This window comes from Bubalus bubalis, chromosome 4, assembly GCF_019923935.1.
Source record: "Bubalus bubalis isolate 160015118507 breed Murrah chromosome 4, NDDB_SH_1, whole genome shotgun sequence".
Taxonomy (NCBI): domain Eukaryota; kingdom Metazoa; phylum Chordata; class Mammalia; order Artiodactyla; family Bovidae; genus Bubalus; species Bubalus bubalis.
Window position 1 is genome coordinate 46649469 of NC_059160.1, and position 16331 is coordinate 46665799.

A 16331-nucleotide genomic window follows, 5' to 3' on the forward strand; every position below is an offset into this window, starting at 1 on the left:
TTGGAATCTAATTCTGCTCTCTCTCATATTACATCACTGAGTAGAATTTAAATATTCTGTGTCCTGTCATCATAAAAACTTGGGGTCAAACCCTTGTACTGCCACTAAACAGGTATGCATCCAGGGGCAGGTTATTTCACTTTTTTGAGCTCGTTTCTGTGAAATGGAGATGAAAATACCTACACCTCACTGGGCACTTGTGGAAATTCATCAGTACACCATAGACTAAAAAACTTAGTGCAGTTCTTAGAATGTATGAGCAACTCCAGAGCAAAGTTCTTATTACCACTGTAATTTACTAACGCCTGCTTCCTGCCTTCCACACGGTTTTTACCTTTCGGCTGGTTGGACTTCCTGTGGTTCTCTGAACACCCTACCACCTCTCGTGCCTTCACACGCATTCTCCACTCCTTGACTGGAATGCCCACTCCTCCTTTCCACCCGTCAATTCCTATCTGGCCTTAAGATTCGATTTTGGTGCTGCCTGCCTCTGAAAGCTTCCTGGTCACCCCTAGGCTCTCCTTGGCACTCGGCACGCATCTCTGCTGAGGTTCAACCCACTGGGTACTTTCCAACCCCTCTTACTACATCGAGAGCTCTTTGAGAGCTGACACCGTATCTGATCAGGGCCTGGCACAATGTAAGTGCAGAATAAATACGTATTTTATGCATAACCAAGTGTCAGAGTTGTGTGTGAAAAGCACATTCATTTGTATTCCCTCATCTGCTTCTACATGAAGCAGGCTGGGTGCTTGTTCATTAAGACTGTGCAGAAAAGAATAGGGCCAGTGGCCCCTTGATGCATCTCCAGTTGATGTTCCCCTTTCCCCAGCGCCCATGAAGTGTTCCAAGGATCTGTTGTAAACTCGTTCTGTAACATCTGCTTTTGCTCCTTAGGGACCCTGTTTTCTTTCTGGTTCTTAACTGCTTTCCAAATAGATGCTAGTTGCAGAGGTGGCTTCCTAAAAGGTGGGTGTTAATATGAAAACAAAACAGAAACAAAACCATAAAAGCAGCACCCCCTTGCTTATTCTAATTTGTGAAATGAGTGGCTGAAAAAAAAAGTTTTGTTTTCAAGAATATTTTATGCTTCCAAGGAGCTTGGGATGAAAACAGTTGTTGTAACAGCAGCTCTTGATTGAGACACGCCTTGTGCAAAGCATGTTACTCATTCACCTGATTGTCTCTAAGTAGCCCCTTTCACAAGTGAGCAGGGAAGTGAGGAAGCCATCTCCAGAGAACAAGTCTAGTAAGTAGCAACTAGAACAAGAACTCCCTGGAGTAGGAAATGGCAACCCGATCCAGTATGCTTGCCTGGGAAATCCCATGGACAGAGGAGCCTGGCAGGCTACGGTCCATGGAGCCGCAAAGACCTGGACATGACTGAATGACTGAGCACAAGCAAGAACAAGAACCCAAGATGACTGAACTCAAGTCCAAGCTTTCAGCCACTTTATTACAACATCTGTCCGTCTCCATAGGGCTGATCTCAGACACCAGCGCACTGTATCAGTCTCAGTTCCCCTAGGACCTACATTTAGCTTTGTTGAAGGCTTACTGTGGCACTGGGTAATCATCTTAAGTATTGGAAAGGCATGCACTATAGTGGAAAGAGTACAACATTACGGTTAAAGAAACTTCTATTAAAATTCTGGCTCCATGTCTTGTCTTCTCAGCTTCCTCCTCTGTGAAAGGGAGCTAACCATACCTGTCACTCAAGACCCCTCTGTGTGCAAAAAGGCCTCAGAGAGCCTGGCACGTGGCAGGCCGTCAGAGATGGTGCCTCCTTACTGGTACCACTTCTGGCTATTGTGACTCGTTTATGTAATACCACGACAAGACAAGTCTAGTTATCTCTCTGAATTTAGTTTATTAGTAGATCAACAGCAATGTCTGAGCGTGCCAGGCACTAGGCCAGCCTTCATTTGCTTAGAGGAAATGAGATCACTCTGGAAACACAGAGATAAGTGAAGACATGCCTCTGAAGTGGCAATGTCACAGATTTTATTTCAAGTGGTAGTGAATGGGGTTTCACTGATTTAGTAAAACCAAAAGTAAGGTATCTTTGGACTTCCCTGGTGGTTCCGTGGTTAAGAATCCTCCTTCCCGTGCAGGTGCCATGGGTTTGATCCCTGATCTGGGAAGATTCCACATGTTTCAGCACAACTAAGCCCATGCACCTCAACTACTGAACCCACATGCTGCAACTACTGAAGCCTGAGTGCCTAGAGCCTGTGCTTGGAAACAAGAGAAGCCACCACGATGAGAAGCCCGAGCATCACAACTAGGGAGCCCCCACTCGCTGCAACCAGAGAAAGCCTGCACAAAACAATGAAGACCCAGCACAGCCTCACACACACAAAAGGAAAAGAGTCTTGGAAATGCTACCATATCCTGCTCGTCCAATATAAACCAGAAGACCCCCACTCCAACAGCATGATCTTAAAGGGGAAATGATGCAGCAAGGTACCACCTCACGATTTCGCTCTTCCTCCTGGAAAGCAGGATTCAGTAACAAAGAAACAAAGAAGTGAATACAAGAGCTAAAAACCTCCTCCAAGATAAAATTCCACACTGAAAGCGTGTCCATGAGGGAGACAGTCAAGTCTCCCTTATTTGTATCGACAGTCATGGTTCTTTAGGAAGAGCTCCCCCCACGTCATTTCTCATTCTGATGTCAACTCTGCCAACCTGGCTTCCGCTCCCATTATACCTGAACTTCTGTCTTTACTAGACCTCTCTGGTCCTCCTCCAGCACCCACAGCCTCTCTTTCCCCTCCAGGGCCTTCGTGTGTGTTACATGATTCTGCTTTGGGCTTGATGACCTCTCATCCACTCACGTTTCGTTTACTGCCCACAAGCACCCAACTTCTAACCCGAGTTTCAGGTGGTCCATCAACCTCAAAGGCCTCACTTTTCTAGTGCTCCCTGGAAAACCTCCTGAGATGATGACTCGTCACTGGTGACTTGTCAGTGACAAATGATAAGTATCGAGTGCTCTTTGGCTAACTTGCCGAACACTGTGCAAAGTCAAGGGCTTCCAAACTTTGTTGGGTCACGGTGCCTGTGCAGGTCTTCAGGTGGTATAGGTGTTTTTTTTTTTTTTTTTTTAATTTCCTTGTTTAAAAAACATATTTATTTTTTTAGCTGTAAGGCATGTGGGATCTTAGTTTCCCAACCCGGGATTGAACTTGTGCCTCCTATGGTAGAAATCGGTGTCTTCAACACTGGACCACCAGAGAGTATATGCTTTTTATCACAGCAATCACTGAAAACTTAGCTTTGAAAAGATATGGCATTACGGAAAGAAATGGAGTATAAAAAGATGTTGAAACTGAGAATTACTTCATTCCAGTAGTTCAGAAGGTACTTGACAGATGGCAAATATGGCTGTTTCTCCTGAAATTTTAATGTTGAAAAAAATCCCGTGGTACCCTGTGAGTTTGCTGTTGGTGCCCCAGAGGGCCTTGGCATACAGAGGCCCTAAACACCTCTACATGTATCACCTTACTGAACCTTAACAACCCTACCAGGTTGGTCCATCCTCACCCCCAACTTATAGATGGAGGAGTTATGCAACATGTCCAGCACTGCACAGCTTCTGAGTGGCAGAGCCAGGAATGGAGCCCACGGGGCTGGCTCCGTGGCCTTGCTCTTCACCACTTAGCTTCACCACACACTTAGCTCTGCTGAATCTCTAGATTCCTATGTCTTGGAATCTACACCTAACTTTTCTTCTTCTTCTTCCAAATCAGACATTTTCTTGCTTCTCCACGTTTACCGCTGTCCTGGTCACAGAACCTAGGGTAGAAAGGGCACACGGAGGCCTACCACACTTCCACAGTGAGCTCCTCATGTGTGTTTCCTGCAGGCCAAGGGAAAGCTGTTCCTGAAGCCTTCCTTTCTATCTTGAGGTGAATTTTCAGATAGTTCTATTTTTTTTGGCTACACTGAGTAGCATGCAGGATCTTAGTTCTTCAACCGGGGATCAAACCTATGGACCTTGCAGTGGAGGTGCTCAGTCCTAACCACTGGACCGCCAGGAAAGTCCCTCAGATAGTTCTTTTTTTATACTGAAACAAAGCCCAGGGAAGGATTTTGTATTTTTTTCAAGCTCCATGGAAATTTTCACACACAGTGAAAACTCAGTGTATGTCCCATAATAATCTGTTGGAGAAATAAAGAATTGCATTCAGAGTAATCAGGTTTCAGCTGTGGACAGTCACAATCAAATACTGATTCATGGTAAGATTTTTTGCTATAAACTCAAATTCATTTTTCACTAGCAACCGCTCACCACTTGGGGGGTGTTATAAAAAAGTCCTCACCCTTGAGATTATAATTTTATCTTCCCAGGCACCCAGGTTCAAAACCTAAAGGGACATCTATGTACTCACTCATGTTTCTGGCTCCCAAGAGCCAAGCCCAGCTGCCAGATCTTGTCACTTTTCCCTTCAGAGTCTCTCCTGAATCTGTCTCTTCAATTCTATTTCTAACAGGCTTTCATTACTGACCTCTGACTATAGTAACTTCCTGGGTGATTTGCCTCAAGTCTCTCCTCTGTCTAAGCCACCAGGTATAGCTTCATCATTTTATTCTTAAATTATCATTTACCGCATATTTAAACCCTGCTCAGAACCCAAAGTGCCATGGCCAAATCTCTCACTTTGGCATTGGAGATTCTTTACCATTCGTTTACAACCTACATTTTGGATGCTGTTTTCACCCACATATTCATTCGTTTGACATGCGTCACAAAATGCCTACAAGGACATCGAGGAGTTGAAAGCTATCCCAGTAGGTGGCTAAAAGAGTCCCTAAGGAGCTAAAACATCCTCAAGGAGCTTACCATCTTCAACAGGGGAAATGGAATACACACAAAGACAAATCTAATATAAAGAAGAAAATAAGTGCAGTAACTGCCCATAGCAAGGGTGTTCTGGGAATTCATTAGTTACTTATAACTGGAGGGTCAGGATATCTTAGAGGAGGTGGCATTTGATTGGGTCTTGAAGGGGAAGCAGAGCTTCAATATGTGAAGGAGAAAAAATAAGGGGAAGAAGGTCACTGCAAAATAAAATCCAAGGAGTGGAGGTCAGACTGTGAGGAGCAAGTCTGGTTTCTGCACAGTTGCATGCAAATCAGACTGCTAGCAGGTAAAGCTGAAAAGGGAGGCTTCAGGCTAAATCACCATTATGAATGCTTGGGCAAGGGTTTGGACTTTGATATTTATTCATTCAACAAGCATTCATTGATTTTTTGACAATGGGCCAGACTGCAGATTACGTATTAGGGACAGAGTGGACAGCAAGGCAGACATGATCTCGGTCCCTCTGGAGCTTATGGTTTAACATGAAGACAGTAAAAATTCACTGAGGATGTTGAGCGGACAACTGTCATCATCAAGTGACACTTCAGTTCATTCTGGCATCAGTGTAAGACTAATTAACTGCATGGGTGAAGAGAGGGAAAGAGGGCTATTTATTACATTAAGTACCGAGAGCGATGAGGCAGTGGTGATAGAGGGCATAAAAGTGTGGAAGTTATTAAAAAGGAAGAATATCAGGCTCAATCCTTAAGAGGAGGGAAATGTAAAAGTGAACTATAAGGTTGGGAAAAAACATCAGAAAAAGTGGGACTGACTGAGAATGGGTACGAGAAATACCTCTGAGTATCTGTGATGAGGGTAGTACCTGTATCATGACAGAGGTTTGGTCACATAGGTGTGTGAACATATCAACATTCATCACATGGTATACTTAACATTCGTGCATTTTTACCATATGTGAATTTTACCTAATAAAAGCCCAGAAGACAAATATTGAGCTCAAGTTAATGATATGCAAACTGAAGTGTCTAGGGGTGAAGTGTATGATACATACAACTTACTTTAAGATATATTAACAAAGATAAGATAAATGGATGGATGACAAAGCAAATGGCAAAATACTAACTACAGAATCTCAATGGGTGGCATATGGTGTTCACTGTATAATTCTTTAATGCTTTTAGCTTGAAAAATTTCATAATAAAGGACTGAGAAAAATAATAAGCATATAGATTTGAGTCTGGGTTGACTGGTAGGACATGAGGATTATAGGAGGCGATGGAGGGGGAGAGGCAGGCTTAGGGGTCTGGCGATGAGCTTCGTGAGCGACACACGGTCTGAGGTAGCCAAGGCATTCAGGTAGAAATATTATCAGAGAGTTGGAAATGCAGGACCGGAGTTCAGCTCCTTTGCTGTCCTGCTTCCTAAACATCTCTCTGCCTCCATGTGTTCCCTTCCGCTGATTAACCTTTTTCTCCTTCAAGCTTTCTGTGATCACCTTGCCTTCCTCACATTTAACTAGATTAATTAATGGCATTAGCATGTATCACTAGAGTGGAAATTCTTGGAATAAACAGTATCTTACACAGGAAATGTATCACTTCGTGAAATAATTTTGGAATAAACAATGAATAAAACCTGCCCTGGAATTTGTCCAGTTCTTGATGATCCTTAGATTAGAAGGTAAAGTTTTTTTCTTTCTGATCTGTATATTTTCTTAAACAGCAATCTTACTAGTGGGGAAAATAACTTGTGCCTCAGTTATAGGCTGAAATGAAATCACCAATCCTATGTTCTTAATATAGTTGATTTTCTCTTTCTTAGTTGGTTTTTTTTTCTGATTTTACCTGACATTTAACTTTGCAGGGGAAAGGAAGAAAATGGTTGTCCTTGGGTGGTAAAAACTATGATTGATTTTTTTCTACTATTCTGAATTTCTAAGTTTCTAGACAAATAACATGCTACTCTGATAACTGGGGGAAAAAAAGTTTATCTTTTAAAGGAAACCTGTAACTGTTAGAAAATTTCTTGAGTTGTGAGACAGAAATCAAACCAAGGCATCTGATTTCTATTCCTTTCTTCTCAGTAAATGGTGAGCTTCCTGAGATCAAGAGCTATAGGCCCCTTGCTCCTCTTCCCACCTCTTAACTCATATGGCAGCACAGGTCTTGGCACACAGAAAGCACTCACATGGTGAGAGAACACATCTTTGACACTAAAAAGAACACCACACCATAGCCAGTATCAGTTAGTGGGAAGCCATTACCTTATTTTGTCATTCTAATTTAAAAAATCTGTTTTTCAAGATGAACTCACAGAATGAATACCTTTTCATCTCTCTCAACTGCCTTAGGCAGACTGCACTGCTGAGTAAAAGAAATTGGGTTTGGCTCCTTCTATGAATTCCAAGGGCCAGTCAGAAAAAAAACCTCGGTATTTCTAAACCCATGCTTGGCACAGTGGGAGAACAACTCTCTCAAGAAAACCCATGAATAATTAAGATGGCTCCTATTTCTGTACCATTGGTACTATTTTATGAGTGAATGTGTTAGTTGCTCAGTCGTATCTGACTCTTTGCAAACCATGGACTGTAGCCAGCCAGGCTTCTCTGTCTGTGGGATTTCTAGGCAAGAATACTGGAGTGGGTAGCCATTCTCTTCTCCAGGGGATGTTCCCAGGGATTGAACCTGGGTCTCCTGCATTGCAGGCAGATTCTTTACCGTCTGAGCCATCAGATTTATATTTCAGTAAAACTGTTGCTTCTGTTAAAAAAAAAAAAGTGGACTAGAGATTCTGCAATCTTCTTTCGTGAGCCACCAGGGAAGCCCAGCACTATTTTATACTTTGCATCGTTCCAGTGGATTTATCTTGCTACATTCCCAATGGTTCACCTGCTTAATTCTGAGTCCACTTACTATGGTCAAGGAAAAAGCCTGCTTCACCTCTTGTCTTCCATCATACTTAAAAACATGCCTTACCTTTTCTCCTCGGTCTCTCTCTCTGTCCTTCTCCTCTCTTTTCTTTTTTTTCTCATTGTGCCCGTCTGTGTGGGGGCTGGGAAGCGGCGGGGGCGGGGCGGGGGCTCCGGTGTACGGGAGGCTGGGAGCGGGCACAGGCGGCACGGGGACCTCTCCTGCCACCGCAGCAGGGGGAAGCCCTGAACTCCTCTTGGACTTGGAGTGTCGCTTCTCTTTATGCTTCTCCTTGTCCTTCTTCTTTTTGCTCTTCTTTGACTTCTTTTTCTTTTTGATTTCCCGGTAAGAATCATCGATCACTAACTCCCCAGCCTCTAGCTCCCCGCCAGAGGAGGAGTCTGATTCTACCAGGATAGGTTCCAGCCCTGAAAGGTCAAGGTTAGCACTGTGGGATTCTGGGAACTGGGAGGCCTCAGAGCCACAGCCTTCGGGGCCAGGAGAGGAACGTGGGTCTGAGGATGACTTGTGCTTCTTCCGGGCTGTTTTTAGAAAGCTCTGTAACTCGTGTCCTAGGAGTAAAGCACCCTGCTCATCCCGAGCTGACTTCTTAGAAGATTTTTTCACAGTCCCTTGTTGAGAGGGGTACTGAAAAGACTCCTCGTCAATGGAGCTGCTCCCCTTCTCCTTGGGCGAGAGGATAAGTTTCATCTTTAAGCCATCAGGCTCACGGAGGGTCAGTGTCTCTGTGTTCACGTAGAGCGGTTTCATTTTTTTGGATTTGTGGGAACTGCCATCCTCCAGGGACAGCTCCCCACCGCTTCCACTGACTTTCTTCCTGTGGTGTTCCTTCTTACTCTCCGAATGGCTTGAGGAACTGGACGACTTTTCTCCTATCTTTTTGGAGGGTTTGGCGCCTGTGGCCAGAGGGGAAGTGATCGCTTTCAATAGGTCCATAGCTGTATCAGCAGACTGTGGGCTGGACTTTTTCTTTTTCTTCTGTGATGGCTCCAAAGACGAAATATCTAGAAGTAATCAAGAGAAGTAATTGTCCCTATGGCAGAGTAACTTCTAGCAAGTTTCCTCTCTCACCAAAAACCCCCAACTAAAATGAGGAAGAGGCTAACAGGAATGACTGGAGGGGAGGCCCTTCAACTGATTGTAAACATTCAGAGATGATGCCCACGTGCTTCTTGGCTTGGTAGATCCTGCCTCTGACCCTGAAGACAGTTCTTGCTACTCAAGATGTTTTTCTTCACTGAGTCTTCTCAAGCCACCAAAGACAGCATGCTCAGAAGGATGGACCGTGGCTGCGGGGTTACGAGTAGTTACAACTTTAGATTACGCTGAAGACAAAGCATCATTTGTTTCTGGGTTCAGGACAAATCCATTCTAGCAAAGAGTCGGTCTCGTCAGCTAAGTGCATAATATAGCTCAGAAAAGCTGGTCTTGTGAGTGGATACGCGCTGGAGTGAGAAGGAACCCCCAGGCGCAGGCTGGAGGGCCCAGGACTACAAATGGCAAGAGGGATGCTAATAACAATGGGCGCAAGATAAGTGGATGATTGGGGGGAGAAGGAACCTGGTACCTGGTGTATCACAAATGAAGACTGTTCTTCTATGCTGAATCCTCCAAAATACCAGCCCTCCACCTCTCTCCTCCTTCACACTGGTTTATCGGCACTCAGAACAAGAACCACTGTCCTGTTAAATAGGCCACTGAGTCAGCAACATCTGGATCTCTCTCCCCTACCCCGACTCCAAGAACCAGTGAAGTGTCTGTCCCGCCTGCTGCCGCTCCCCAGCCTCACCTCCATAGTAGTAGTCATCGGAGGAGTGCTTCCTCTTTTTCCTGTGCGTGTCCGTCCCCAAGAAGTAAAGCTCACTGTCCTAGAATTCAAGAGGAAGGAGAACTGAGCAACGAATAAGACGATGAGGCACAGGCACTTTGGAACCAATGTTGTTTTCTGACGATTTCTGACTTTGGAAAATAAAGTACCACACAGGAAATAGTGAAAAAAAAAAAAAAGATGTGAATGATGCTTATCTTTCTTTTTAAACGTTTTTCAAAGAAACATCTTTCTTCGAATACTAGGAAACACGCTATGAACTAGTTTAAACATTCCTAATTCAAATGTTTAGAATTTACCTTTAATTTCTTCTTGGAAGAATTCCTGACCTGAGCAGCGATTTCTTCCTCTTCCCTCAAAAAATCTTTGTAAGAACGTTTCTTTTCTCGTTGGCTTCGGCCAGCAGCTAGCCCTATGTCCTCAAAGCTGTGATCACCATCAAAGCAATCTGAGAAGCACAGGTTCGTTTGGGAAAGGAAATGAGAAAGTCAAGTAAGTCACGACTGCATCACCACCCATGAAATGCAACAGTCCCTCCATTTCCGAATTAGAATCATGTCATTTGGTAAGTCCACTGGAACACAGGGCTAGATCCGAGGGGGTGAGCATTATGTCCTGACGAGCTGGCTGCAAATAAGAATCAGACCTGAAGAAACAATGCTTCCATGCTATGCAAAGGCCCAAGGTGCGTCCTGAAACATGGTTTCTTGGTTGTGGTTTGGCAGGTGGACACGGACTTGCAGAGGTAAGGCTGAAAAGAATAAGGATTCATGTGCTGTGCTGCTCTGTGGGCGTCCACTGTGTGGTTCCTATCCCCAGGCTCCTGCACACTGGAGCTGGCAAGGACCACGAGTGCTGCTGGGGATCACCCCATAGACTAGAGACTTATGGCTCAGACTCTTGGGTTAGAACCCTGTCCCAGTTTGCGTTTCCATGGGCCCAGTCTGGGGATGATGTGAAGTTTTACTAGTGCTCTGGGTCATCACTTGGGAGTCCAGGCTGTGATGGCCAGTCCTGGTCTCTCTGTCCATGGGCTGCAAGGATTGAAGAGGACACCCTCTTTGGAATGCTTCTCAGGTTAAGGGGTCATACCTTCTTTCTTCACGGAGTCATCATAAGCCATGGCGGTCCTGCAGGGCCTTTGAGAATGGGGTCCCTGTGTCCAGGCTCCTTCCCGTCTACAGGACCAGGTCTGAGAAACAAAGAAGGAAAACCCGCCTGTAATGCGAAATCACTGTGGAGAAGCAACCTTCCAGGTGGAAATGCGAAGTGATCCAAGGGCGGACTGGAAGGGCAGCAAGGAATAAAGGAGGGTCTTGTCACCACCTCCTCTTTCTGTTTGTAAATATACTAGGGATGAAGCTGTAGCAAGTGCATTAGGCTTAATTCGATTTGATTCATGAATTAAAGCTGTCAGTTGGGGAAGTATATAAAATACCTCCCATTTAAAAAAAAAAAAACTTCAAAAATTCATGAGAACTTGTGAAATGCCAACAGGCCTAGTAACACTGAGACAGGGTGAAAGCCGACATGAAGTCAGGGTTAGGTTCAATTACGGTCACAAAATGCACAGACAAAGCAGGATGCAGAGGAAGACAGATCATGCCAGGCACTTGAGACCACAACATCCTACTGGTTGAATTGGTGACAGGCTAAAATCTGTTGTATTGCAGTTTAAGCAGAAATGATGACAGGGATAGTAAAGATCTTGAGAGCATAATTTTTTGGTGTGTATTTTGTTGGGCTCTTTGAATTTGCTCAAAATCACAGAAGTGTAACAGTAGGCACACTTCTTATATTAGTTGCCCATAAAACAGCTTTAATGCAATCAAGCCTTTCTTAAAGGCTACAGGTGAAAATGGGCTTCCCTTGTGGCTCAGCTGGTAAAGAATCCGCCTGTAACTCAGGAGACCTGGGTTAGGAAGATCCCTGGGAGAAGGGAAAGGCTACCCACTCCAGTATTCTGGCTTGGAAAATTCCACGGAGTGTATAGTCCATGGGATCGCAAAGAGTCGGACACGACTGAACAACTTTCACTTTCACTGGTGAAAATAAGGAGGAATTGCCACCTGTCCACTGGTGATGTAATTTTTATCATTATTAAGATTTTCACTAATTTGAAGAACTGTTAAAATTTAAGTGTTCTAAATACTGCTTTAAATTTGTTAAAATTACTTTTTTGGCATTCAACTTTATATGTCCATTTTGACTTTGAAGATGACAAGCCATAAACTGCACTGGAAGGTAAGGTTCTTCAAATATTTTTAGGACAGGCAATGTCACAATTCCTGCAGGAAAAGTTTTTGCAGGAAGTTTAAATTTTATATACTAAATATATTGAAAATGTCCTCATTCTGTTAGTGAAATGCTTAAAAGTTGATCTAATTATTTACTTATATTTTACCTTCATAACTACAGTGGGGTTTAGAAATGCTGAAGGACACTTCAACGAGATATTGACAATCCCTTTGAGGAAGGTACAGGTAATTGTGAAGTATGCAACTTTTAGGAAAGAAAAGATGAATGAACAAGGGAAACTTTCCTAAGAGTTACATTTAAAATAAACCAAAAGAAAAAAGACCTACTTGCACAAGTCAGATAATATGCAATGCACAGATAAGTTTATGTTGAAAATAGAAAAAGAAGTATTACCAGGAACGATTTACAAGTAACATTCAGAAACATAAAAAAGCATTTCTCCACTTCCCTAAGGAGTGGAAAGAAGAATGGACTTGGTCAAGGTAAGAGAGGCTTGAGTGAAGTGGAAAAATGAAATGAACTTGGTTCTTTTACAAATAATTGGAGAACTGCTTACTCAAAGGGCTTTTCGCAGGAAATTATGGGGATATGAGGTTGGGTATCATGTAGAAATTCATAATATAGCCAGTTTTTCATGTTCCAATACTAAGCGTTAAACTTTCTCAAATAGAAATTGCTGTTGCCCCCTGTCCACCCACATGGTGCAACTCCAGGAGGGGTCAGAGGAGAAGCATCATCATAGGGAATTACATTCATTCATTTAAAAACAGAATATCTGCTCACTGGCACTAAAGCATAGTAAGTTTATTAGAAGAATATATGGACCCCATTCATTTTCATAGGCTGATAATGCCAAGAAATAGCACAACTTGTGACCTCAAGTTAAATGTTTTCCATGCCAAATGGATTCTGGCTAAGAACCTTTGAGAAATAATGGGCAAAAAAATCTGAAATATTCAACGCCAATGCGGCCACCAATCTGTGGTCAAGAACAAAATGCTCTACTGTATGAAGTGAAGGCAGGTCCTGAGACTTATAACCAGGCCTTCCCTTTGGAAATATCAAAACTAACATAAAACAGAGCTGAACAACTAACAGTCAGAATAGGAGTAAGTAGCTCTGAAGACAGCTCCAGAAAGAAAACAATGATGTCACTTACTGGACTAGGAAAAGGCACTCATGGTCTCTTAACTGACTGCTTTGAAAAACAACCAGTGGATGAAAAAACTGTACAAGGGAACAGAAAATTAGGAGCTGATCCTCAGAGGCACAGAACAGCACAGAAAACGTGTGCTGGTGTTGGCATTTTGTATTACAATCAGGTCTGCTACTATTATTCTAAAGACACAGGAGAAGCATTTATAAATTACAAGATTAAACAACCTATAGTAAAAAATGAACGGGGCCTGAAGGCAAGTCCAACTCAGTAAAGAACTGGGACAGTCAAGAGCTTAGAAAACTAAAATTAGATACAATGGTCTCACTCACTCACAGCTTGGGCAGACTGATGGACCCTGAACTTGTAGGTTCTTTCAAGTGAGGATATTATTGCAGCCCAGGGGTTAGTTTTGGATGCTGACTCATAGAAGGAAGATGAAACCAGATAAAGAAGTCTCAAGCAACAGTGTGGAGGAAAGGCAAAGTTAGGGCAACATTTATATAAGATAACTCTCCTGATGTTCCTTCCAGGTCTTGAACATTATCCATGATAAATTCAGAGTCCAGGCTTAGGCAGCAGATTGTGAGGATTAATGAAATTGAAAAATATTAGGCTGGATATTCACATTAGAAAACAGAGGCCATAATTACAATAAATGTTGGCAAATGTAAAAACTCATTTCGATGTTTAAAGCTCATTCTCCGGAACTCCATAAATTTTGGTGTGTATAGAATTCAAAACTGTCAACTTCAAAAGGTAGGATAATTTTACAATTATGTTCCTCTCAGTGGGTTAAGAAATGACAACAGAAGTAAAAGTTCATTATTTATGTTGTTTGTGGAAGTAAGAAATATGCCATCATGAAAAATGTGTACTTTTGGAAGGTGAAAATTATCAAACTTGTGGACTTCTCTTCAAGAGATGAAAAAGGAGACAGCGCTACTCTTCCACTTGTAGGTAAGTATATGGTGAAGTTTAGACTTTGCTTTCGGAGTTATCAAAGCAATCAGGAAAAAAAGGGAAATCATCAGACATAGTACTTTGTTATTTTGAAAGCCCAAATTAAAAGTACTTTGGGAAAAAAGTTTCAGAAGATGGTGTTCTGAGGTCATCTCAGCCCCAGCATTCACTAGCAAGCTTCTTCATCCCAAAATGTGTGTTTTGAAAAAGACAAAGTAAGCCTCGGAAACCCGGGCAGTAAGCGAAATCCTGAGGCGCGGGTCCAGTTCAGGAGGCAAGCCTTGTTCAAGATTTTCAAGATTCCACGTTCTCTTCTTCCAGCCCTTCTTTCAGGAACTCAAGCTGCCAGTCGGTGCAGGAAAAGGAAGACGCACATACAGCTGTTGCCAGTTTCTGAATTGCTGCTGTTGTTACTTTGAGGATAGGAGCAGGGGATGCCTTCTCATTTTCGCCCAGATTTCCTCCAATCTCAGAACCCAGAGCCTCGTAATTCTTGCCACTCCCTTCTCCACGAACCTACCTATGCAGCACTCACAGCCCCTGCCAGCTCTGGAAACTGCAGAGATCCCGACAGCCAGGGTTGGGGATTGAATCCTCTCATTGGGGTGCAATTGAGCGGAACCACGACCACCACACAGATCTGCTGACAACACACATTTCCAAAAAAACCCAGCGGTACAAATTTTGACAAGCCTTATCCAATCAACAGGCTCTACTCTAGATTCAGTGGTGTTTTTTTTTTTTTAAATTCTGCTATGGGGTAATATAATTAGCCACCAACTTAGCCATCAGGTAGCAGAGAGATAAGATGGTTCTCCTCTTCTGCCCGATAGAAAAATTAAGTGAAATCTACAAGCAACAGCTTTGGGTTTAAAATGGGTCTGGATGGAGCAGATCCCACTAAGGAAGGCACGTTCAAACTGGGTCGCACGCAAAGATTACATACCACACAGGTTATTGCTACAAAGAGCCCGCAAGACCACCATTTTTGTGGTCCCCACGGCAAACCAACGGGATTCTCTTGGCAGTTTTGCAGCAACAGCTAGTTCAACAAAGCTGGGCGAAGAGGGGGAAAAAAAAAGAAAGCTCGTCGCATCCACTCCTGCCAGCCGCGCCCCAGCCCTCCCGTCACCCCAGCTCCCTTGCCCCTTGACAGCCCAGGGGCCGTGTCCCGGGTCCTGAGCCGCAAGGCGGCCGCGACCCGGGTTCCCGCGTCCCGGCGGCTCCAGGCGCCCCCGAGGGCGGAGACGGCCGGGCAGGGGGAGGGGCGGCCTCGGCCCGCGGGCCCCCGGGGCGGCCGCACGCCCCCTCCCGGCCCGCACTTTCCCGCCTTCCCCATTTGAACAGCTCCCGCCCGCCTTCCTCCTTCGGCCCGCTCCAGCCCCTTCCCGGGGGCGGACTGCGGCCGCTACTCCAGTCCCCGGCTCGGCCCCTGGGCTAGGCCGCGAAGGGCCCGGGGCGCTCTCGGGGCGGTGTCGCGGCCCGAGGCGGCGGGTGGCGGCGGGGCGGGGCCGCTGCCGCCTGGGGGTGGGGGCCTAGCTCGGCCTCGTGGGGGCTCCGCTCGCCGCTACCTTCACTAGGCTCGCCCGGATCCCGCCTCAGCGCCGCCGACCGCCGCCATCTTGGAGAAGGAGAGAAAAGCGCGAGCGACCAGGGAGCCTCAGTCGAGCCCAGAGCGCAGACTCTGCTTTGGAAGGGGAATCCCGCTGGTGCAAGAGCGCCGAGCGCATCGAATGAGATGCTGGGCTTGCTGAGCCCCGGAGCTAGTCTGTAATAAGAATTAGTTCTGTGTCAGGCGTGGGCTAGAAGCTTTACGAACAGGACAGCATTTGATCCTCACTGCATCTCTGTGAGGTAGGTTCCGTCACATTTTACAGATCAGAAATGGGGTTCAGAGGGAGGGATTAAGTGACTTGCCCAAGGATACACAGGTAGTTGGAGTGCAAGACAGGCTACCAGCCACTTCTAAGACTTTTGATTCTTACTGAAGTGCTCTTTCCGAAAAACCCTACTGTTTCCTTCAAGATATTTTTATACAATAACTTCTGTCTTTGCAAAATCGTGCAGATTAATACCAGTGCTGCTTGTCTGGAATTTAGCGTATGCATTTAGAAGATTGGCGTATTTGGGGTGAGGTAGGCAGAATATATCTTTATAACAATGCACTGAAAAATAATTTGCATGGCAAATCATCTGCATTTCTCCCCATAAATCGTTTGCATTTCAAAGTTAGAAACAATTTTCAGAGAAATGAAAAGTTGCTACACAAAGGAGGGAAAGTGTTTTGTTTTTTCCCCATTTTGCTCTGGAGAATTCAGACCAATGGGTAGAAGTTACAATGTGCAGCTCTTGGTTCAATATGCA

At 44.5% G+C, this 16331-nt stretch overlaps 1 protein-coding gene across 7 annotated transcripts in view; it reads right to left on the reverse strand.

Annotated features, from left to right (window-relative positions):
* The window catches only part of HMGXB4 (HMG-box containing 4), a 35684-nt gene extending 20007 nt beyond the window's left edge, over positions 1-15677 (reverse strand). For 2 of the 7 annotated variants that reach the window (XM_044941375.2, XR_003108758.3), the window contains exons 1-5: positions 15539-15600; positions 14914-15023; positions 9889-10037; positions 9551-9629; positions 7807-8765 (exon numbers count right to left, since the gene is read on the reverse strand). In XM_044941375.2, the coding sequence (XP_044797310.1) occupies positions 7807-8765; positions 9551-9629; positions 9889-10037; positions 14914-14953 (1227 nt within the window). In that variant the 5' untranslated portion in view covers positions 14954-15023; positions 15539-15600. Of the gene's footprint in view, positions 1-7806; positions 8766-9328; positions 9444-9550; positions 9630-9888; positions 10038-10681; positions 10782-14913; positions 15030-15538 lie in introns of those variants that run through there. The other 5 variants (XM_025283562.3, XM_006079896.4, XM_025283561.3 and 2 more) reach the window with 5 other exon arrangements.
* Positions 15678-16331: the final 654 nt, after the last annotated feature.